This window comes from Balaenoptera acutorostrata, chromosome 20, assembly GCF_949987535.1.
Source record: "Balaenoptera acutorostrata chromosome 20, mBalAcu1.1, whole genome shotgun sequence".
NCBI lineage: Eukaryota > Metazoa > Chordata > Mammalia > Artiodactyla > Balaenopteridae > Balaenoptera > Balaenoptera acutorostrata.
In genome coordinates, this window is record NC_080083.1 from 3,274,759 (window position 1) to 3,283,339 (window position 8,581).

At 49.8% G+C, this 8,581-nt stretch overlaps 1 protein-coding gene across 2 annotated transcripts in view; it reads left to right on the forward strand.

The window, feature by feature from the left end:
- Positions 1–7,100, forward strand: part of PMP22 (peripheral myelin protein 22) — a 28,564-nt gene extending 21,464 nt beyond the window's left edge. For both annotated transcript variants that reach the window (XM_007174101.2, XM_007174100.2), the window contains exon 5: positions 5,792–7,100. In XM_007174101.2, coding sequence (XP_007174163.1) covers positions 5,792–5,955 — 164 coding nt within the window. In that variant the 3' untranslated portion in view covers positions 5,956–7,100. The remainder of the gene's footprint in view (positions 1–5,791) is intronic.
- The last annotated feature ends 1,481 nt before the right edge of the window (positions 7,101–8,581 follow it).

Below are 8,581 nucleotides of genomic sequence, written 5' to 3' on the forward strand. Positions count from 1 at the left end.
CTGCTTTTGATATGATCTTTCATTGAACCTGATTGACCGTGGAAGATGAGTTCAAATCAACCCCATTTATGATTCCCAAGTTCCCAAACATCTGTGATGAATGAGTCTACACCATCAGAACTAGTCAGACTGAAAACATTGGACAGAGCGAACTTACTTTTGAAGGGGCATCTCAGGGCAGGGAGTGCCTCATCTTCATTTTTCCAACTGAGATATTTTAGCTTAAAATTCTCTAACATTGTCTTTTTAGTAAGGTCATTTTCGGTCAAAAACCAAAGTCCAGAGATAAGTACTTCGTTCAACCCAAACGCTCTTAGGTACTGAGATTTTGCTAATCTTCCAAAGTTTGTTTACTCATTCTTCCTTGTTTCACTGTTTGGATTCTTCTCCAAACTCAGTCCAAGCCTTCTAGAACTCTGCCATGAAAACCTCCGAATACAGAAGCACATGGTTTGTTCTTGCGTTATCCCCTTCAAATCTAGCTTCTAATCTCTCATGAGACCTAGTTTTCAGTTATCAGTTTGTCAGTTTAGCGGTCCATCTGTGAATAGGAAGTTGTCTGGAGGTTGAAGTGTTGATCCAGAATAGCGGTTGTACTTTGTACGTCCTAAGAATGTTCTGTGCTTGTTCCCTCAGGTCCAAAGGACCTGAGAGAGCTAGTCTTCTAGAAACCTCAGCTCTCTAGAATGTTGTGTTTGAACTTGCTGTAGGGTCTTCCCACTAAACTTGGGATTTAAGAGAGTGGGGACTTCCCTTAGAGATTCCCAGACTTCAGTGTCTGACAACCCTGCTCATGTGTGTTTCCCATCTCACGGCCTATGAAGGATTCCGTAACTAGAGAGACAGTTAGGGAAGGGTTGTTGGGGATGAGGACTGGTGATAGCCTGAGAAATTACCCCTTAATGTCAAGGAACAAGTCAGAAAAGCAAAAACAATCAGAAAACAAAAAGAAGAGTAGAAAGGAGGGAGGGAGGGAGGGAGGAAGGAAGGAGCCCTACCATCATGGGATGTGCGATCTACAAGTGGGTTGGCCACCGTAGCTGGGATCCACGCAGGGCAGATGCTTCTTCAAACACTGAAGCCTGCTGTGTGGAAGCCTCCAAAATATGCTGAGTGTCCCAGGGGCTGTCAGGGCTGGATTGTCTCTGCGTAGCTTCCTTCTGGAGGACCCAGCTGTGGACTTTTTAAACACACGCGTGAGCATGCAGGAAAGGCAGGTGAAAGGTGTGTGGGGCTGCCTGTCTCACTGCATCATCTCTTCTCCACTTATAATAAGCTGCGAGTCTCACCTTTGAGAACTGTCTTTCCTTGATTACATACTTCTTAGGTTGGCTGCTTCTTGAAGACCTTTTGAGAGGCTCCGTCATCTAGCTGGGTGCTCATCAATCTTAGCTGCACACCAGAATCACCTTTTTTAAAAAAGGGGGTGCTTTTAAAAAATGCTAGTGCTCAGGCTTCATCCCCAGAGAGTCTCATTTAAGAGTTCTTGGGCAGGGCTGCTCCCTGGTGACTCTGATTTCCATCCAGAGTTGGGCGCCACTGTTGCAGCCATTAACCTGCCCTAATCCCATGGTAAGTTCTTCTAGGATGATTTACGGAGCTCATCCTATCCACGAGCCATCAATTCCTCTAAACCCTCTTCTTAGAGAAGGGCCGTCCTGATCCTATATCTGGATTTTGGAGTCATTCTTATTTTCAGGACCTGCAGCCAGCTGTTCCCAGGCAGTGCTTACCCTGGCCCTGGCTCTGTTGGGTTGAGTTACACTGGATGGGAAAGCATCAAGAAATTCACGGAGATACAGACTATGTTTTGATTTATTTCACGAGTCACACCCAGCGGCGAGCTCCACACACACCTCATAGAACGCCCTGAATGTCCCACTTGTTGGGTGACTGGGTAATGCATTCCCTTGGCAGAATTAAACTCAGGCCACCTGTGTAGTTTTTGCGATCTGTGTTTATTGTGATTACGAGGAACAGCAAGGATGGTAGGAGGAGACTCCTTTTAAAAGGGACTTTTACTTTTTCTGTTTGTTTTGTTCCTTTTCTTTCATACACATTGAGATGGGTAGAGAGCATTTAGAATGAAAATCTGGGGGAGGAATAAAAGCCCAGTGCCCTCCCTGTTCTGAGTGGTTCAAAGACAGCTTAAGTCGGAGACCACGTTAAGAAACACCAGTTCTGGGCGAATCATCCCAGATGGGCATCTAGTAATGCTGTGGGTGATTTGCAAGGCTGCAGGAATCACACGGAGGCTGAGAATGGAAAGGGGGCTGGCGGCACAGAGGAGGCTCGGTGTGGGTGGGACAGAGAGCCCAGTGCTTTCCGGGTAATGGACCTTCCAGCCTCTTCCTGCCCCACCTTGTTGCCTGAAGGGTGAGCTGGGGAGAGACAGGGGCCTCGCTCATGAAACCAGCTCCAGGGAGGCACTTCCGCTGCCCATCTCGGTGGTCTCCCCCAGTGCTCACTTCCTAGCCAACCCCACCCAGGCTCCTGGCTTCGCTCCGGGCTCTAACTGAGCTGCTTTGGCAGAGGTCGCGGATGTACACTTATGTCCATTTGCTGACTCCCTCCCCTGCTTTCGATACTGTTACCATCTCTCTCCTTGAAACTGTACTTCCTCAGCTTCCAAGACCATTTCCCTCAGTTCCCTAAGTTAACCCACCAGGCAGTCATGCCAGAGCCGCCCACCCCCACCCCAGTCCACCACCGGCTCCTCCATTGTGTGGCATCACACCTAGATGTTGTGCTCATTTCTTTTCTCTTACTTGCAAACACCATCGCTGGGCAAAAGCCAACGCATGCACCTTCCTGCCCCCCATCTTGTCCCCACCTCTAAATCTGGGGCGGTCTTTCTGGACACACCTCTGATCCTGTTTCTCCTCCACAAAAGCTGTGCTTCCCTCCACGACCTCATCAAGTGCCCTGATGGCCCTCTCTTCCAGCCTCCATCACGGAGACTCTGAGTGGGACCCGCTGGTGGTGTCCACGGGGCCCTCCGTCCTCCTTGCCGCGCTCATGGTCTCCCTTCTATCTGGGATTTCCTTCACACCTTTCTGCACCTGGTCACCTCTTCCACATCCTTTAGACCCCGGTCAAGCCCCGTGTCCCCTTTCAGGATTCCCCAGGCCCTGATCGATCCGTGCTCTCAGGGCATCTGGTGTGTTTCTCTCTCCTTTCCTTGGAATCACATCCTACTCTATTGGAAGTCTCTACTGACGTGTCTGTCTCTGGATGACACTCACCTTGAAGGTGGGGACCACGTCGTGTGGATCTCGGCGCACTCAGCATCCAGAATGGCACCTGCACATGCCAGGTGAACTGTTGACTGAACCGAACAGAATGGAGATGAGGAAGCCTAGAGAGCCCCCTCCCTTCCTTCCTCTGCCTTCGGTCTCTCGGTTGCTCCCTTCTAAAGATGCTGGGCTCTGATTGTTCACCTGTGGTTGCTGTCACCATTAAAGGGGGCTCGAGGCCTGGTCTTCGGGGAGCATTTCTAGTGATGCAGACCCAGCCGTGCTGAGGCGGGGGGGAACTCTTGGGAAGTCTTGAGTGGCCAGCATTTCTGTGTCGTCTGGACAGGGTCAGTGCCTTTCCACGTACAGCTGACCTTCGCTCCCAGATGCAGGCCCCTCCCTGCTCATCTCTGGGGAGGGCAGCACACCTGTGTGTAGTTGGTGGCCTCACTTACCTTCTCCACGGAGACCTTCAAAGACGCATCTCCACCTACTGGTGGCCAAGAATGCGCGTCACAATCCCTTTATTGGGAGAAATGTTTGACTTTTCGGGACTCTTGTACGGCACCACCTGCTCTGTATTCCGGGGCACGTCTGTTGCTTTGCATACAGACAGCCTTGTAATGATACATTCCCTAAAACATCAGTCTCCCGACCACAATAATTATAAAGTGTTTATCCTCTTGTTGACTTTGCAAGTGTACAAGCATATGTCTTCTTGAAGCGAAGCATAAATTCCTTTACTTCTGAGATTCTCCCAGGGCGAATGTCATATCATTAAGCCATTGAGTTAGTCACTGCACTTGTGTGTCCTGTCTCTCTCGCTCCCTCCAGGTCATAGACAAAGTGTTTTTTCTTTGCTGTTTTCTCTTTGCTGGGGAAATCTGGACACAGCTGGTCCACACAGCTATCACTGCATTTCTCATGCCGATGCTGGCTAGACACACGCCCCATTTGGAAGATGATGGGCACCGTCTTGCCCTTCAGATGCTCTGTTTACATCTCACTCTCTCCCTTGCTCTTGCCTCGCCTTTGAGGCTCTGCCTTCATTAGGTAGGTCAGATATAGCCTAAGAGGCAGGCAAGAATTAGCACTTTGGAGAGGTGAGCTATAGACCTTGAGGTCCAGCAGATCGAAACTGCAGTTTCCCTCCTGTGACCATTGGCCAGCTATGACTTCCCCGCGGAAACAGATGTCTTCCCGTCTCCCGGGCTATCTGTAGGTGGCAGGTCCTGGAGCTGATGCCCCTGTGGTCCCAAGACTGTTGTGTGACTCTCTCAACGGGGGCCAATGGAGTGGGCGTTTTCTCTCTCTGACTTGCAGAAGGACAATCTTATCGGGGCAGTGAATGTTACACAGTCCCACTTCTGCACTTTGTTCAAACAGAGTCGCAGTGTCCAGTTAAATAACCCAAATAGCAGTGAGGTTAGATGTAGGTGGTCCGGGCCTTGGGGGACTCTGGACCCACAGGCATCCCACATGCTTGCTGGACTTACAATAGAGTCAGTCAGAGCCTGTGAAAGCCCCTGTGTTCAGGAGGGGACAGAGCAGGCTTTGTGCTGCTCTGGGCTGGGGTGCTCATGTCACTGCTGACCGTCACCGTGGGCATGGACCGCCACGCTTGAACTTGCCTGCTTTGTGACGCCTCAGGTGGAGGATTTTCTTGTCCCTCCACCAAAGGTTGTGTGGTAGATAAGGAAGGGGTTGCCTGACCTGCCTGCGGATCTGATACCCTTTCAGCTTTGTTTGGGCTTTAGACCAACCTTGGGGGACCAAGAACAGTTGAAAGGGACCAGGCACCCTGCAGCTTGCCCGTGACCACCTCCTCTCTCTTCAGTGTCCTTCCTCCCTGTGTCCTCCCCCCTTTCCTCTCCATGTGTTCTTCTGTCTGCCTTAGTGGTGCCCATGGGCATTGCTTGCTTGGTCTCTGATGTAGCGATCCTGCTAAGGAGGTCGGCATGGAGTTCTGCCCCTGTGCTCGGCGTGAGTGCCGCTCAGATAACGGCGAGGTGTCACTGTCCCTGATTTCAGAGAATGCCACAGCCCATCTGTGGAGTGGTTTACAGGCTTCCAGGGGCTCCCACACCCAGCCATCCTTGCAAAGATATAGGTGGGCTTCTCTTGCCACCCGAATTCTCGCTGGACCCCTCGTGTCAACTGGCAATGGGTGACGGTTAAAGGAAATGAGGAGGAAAGAGGAGGGGAGACCTTGGAAGCCATGGTCTGGGTCACGTAGATTGGACACAGAGAGCAGATCGTTTCCTGGGTTCCTGTACCTTTGAGCCCCTCCTGTCAGTTCTGGATCTGGTGGCAGATTCCTGCCTGAGTTGGATGTGCCCTCTCTTCCTGCAGCCCATATCCTTCTCCCTAAGAAAGAGAGAAGGGTGCCCTGGTGTGTGTGTGTGTGTGTGTTTGTGTGAGGTGGGGTCGAGTCTGGGAGGAGAGCACGGTGGGTGGGGCAGGTGCTCCGGGTCCCATGGAGTCTGGTATGGGGGTGGTGCAGGGTCCCCGCTCCATGACCCCTCCTGCCCCCAGCTGGTCCCTCTCCTTCCCAGGTCTGTGTGTGATGAGCGCGGCATCCATCTACACGGTCAGGCACCCGGAATGGCATCCCAACTCGGAGAACTCCTACGGCTTTGCCTACATCCTGGCTTGGGTGGCCTTCCCACTGGCCCTTCTCAGCGGCGTCATCTATGTGATCTTGCGGAAACGTGAATGAGGCACCGGGACAGGACGTCCGAGGGTCTGAGTGCACGCAGGGAGGGAGGAAGTAAACCAGAAGCCAGGAAAAAAAAGGAGCTAGCCAAAAAACCCAAACTCAAACCAAACCAAACAGAAAGCAGGTGCGGGGGGGGGGGTGGTTAGTGTTGATTGAAGATGTATATAATATCGACGGTTTATAAAACCTATTTATAACACTTTTTACATATATGTACATAGTATTGTTTGCTTTATGTGTTGACCATCAGCCTTGGGTTGAACCTTAAAGTAGCTAAGGAACTTGACATCCTAACCGTATAATCAAGCTCAGTTTGTTTGTTTGTTTGTTTTTGTTTGTTTTGCCCAGAAATAAAATAAGTCCATCTTGCCCCTTCCCTTTCGTCTGAAAGAAGATACCTCCCTCCCACTCCACCTCATTTAGAAAACCAAAGTGTGGATAGAAACCCCAAATGGCCCAAAGCCCTTTTACTGTGGGTGACCCAGTGTGTGACACACAGACATGCACTGCCCACGCCTCTGTGTGCAGCCTTACCTGCACTCGGACAGAACCCCCAAACTGGAGCCCTTGGAGAATCATGGCTTGTGGCTTTGGAATACTTGCCCTTGAAGGGGGGTGTCCCGGTCACGCATCTAGGTGAGAAATTGGTGACAACAAACCTACGAAGTGGTGCTATGTATTTACCATTCCTTACGATCACTAATCATCTAAACGCCTCACTGGAAATCCAATTAACAATTTTACAGCATGAAGTCGAATGGAGACCTGAATAATTCTGTGTAAGATAAATGGTTTATAACCACGTTTGTACCTAGCTAGGCTGCTGTTATTACTACAATAAATAACAAACCACCGCCTTTCTCACTCCCACGTTTTCCTTATGGTCGGAGCATCAGGACAAGCTTCTAGACCCCCTGGGACAGTGGGTCCCCGGGATGCAGCAGGGTCTAGACTGTCCTCTGCCTCCAAGGACTGTCTGGCAATGACTCGTACTGGCCACCAACTGTAGATGTATATATGGGGCCCTTCTGATGCTAAGACTCCAGACCTTTTTTTTTTTTTTTTATATTTTTTGCTTAGCTTTTTCTGATTTTATACCAACTGTGTGGACTAAGATGCATTAAAATAAACATCAGAGTAACTCACTGAGCTCTTGTGGGTTTTTGTGGGTGAGGGTGCGAGGTGCGTGTTGGAGCGGAGGGAAGAGGGTCACAGAGCCGCTGCTGGGCAGATGATCTGGGTTGCAGTTTGGTGCTAAGGGACCAAAATCATCACCTTTGTCCAGACTCCGGGGGCATCTTATGCCTTCCAGAAGCCTGTGCAAACGTCTGCTAACTGGAGAGGCTGGGCGTTGCAGCTGAAACAGACCCTGAAAGTGGGCCGGAGGAGCCTGAGGGTTATTTAGCTGAACCCTCTTTCTCGTGTTCTGGTCTCTGGTGACCCGCGTGGGGTCCAGAGCATGGTACACACTCACTTAATATATGGGATGTTGGCGTGAGCAGCGCGGGTCCCTAACCTTTGGGGGACAGATGTGATGCGATGGACCGTCTGCATGATGGTGACCTGAGGCCAGACCTTCATGGGGATCTATATGTGTACATGTTTAGCATAGGGACGGGCAGGTAGAAGGCACTCTATAAATGAGTGTTTATCCCAAATGTCATGATAGAGGTGTATTACAAGGAGATATTGGCTGTTCTGGGGAATCTCACTACCTACACATTAGACTCTCCCGTGCAGGGCTCACCCGGAGATGCAGATTCCTTGTGTCTATGGTGGGACCCATCCTGCCTTGATAGGTTTCAAGAACCCTGCCAGTGATTACAGCGTTTAGCTGACGGTGACAACCTCTGAGTGTGTCCAGCGCTTCTCAGAGTTTAACTCGCTAATGAATTGACTGGGAGTCTTGTGAAATGCAGATTCTGGTGCAGTAGGTCTGGGTAGGGGCTGAGGGTCTGCATTTCCAACTTAGAGCTTGAGCGATGCCGGTGCTGCCGGCCCCGATCACACTCTGAGGTGGAAGGATCTAGAATGAGTCCACCTTCAGGCACCTCATGCTCTGGCGTCTTTGGACATCCGTGATGGAAGGGCTTCTCCCTTCCAAGGTTTCCAGCCGAGACCCGCTTTCTCTGTTTTGACTCGGATAGATTGGGTAAAGTGGCACAGATGGCCACAAGGTGATTGAAAAAACTGGGAATTTCACCTTACGTGCTTGAACTTTGAAAATACACATGTTTATTTCATAAGGTTTCTTTTATAACATTTAACTAAAAATTAATAATTAAGAACAAAGAAGAACAGAAATGGCCCAAATCTCACCATTTAGGTAACACTTTTGGCATTATAAAAGTAATATACATCCAGGATTGTGACATGCGAAAGCCTCTTTTCCTCCTCTTTTCCATAGTCTCTTGCCAAAAGTAACCAGAAGACATAGTTTATGATTTCTGCCAGGAAAGAATGCAATGCCCCCACAGATACATCCATTCAAGTGTTTGTAAAATTTACACAAAATGAAGAAAAGTACTCACATTATTCTACATCATGCTGTTCTTTTCACTTAAGGATGTAAATTGGAGATCTTTCTATAGGGACATATACCTTATTCTATTTTTAGTGAGCTCTG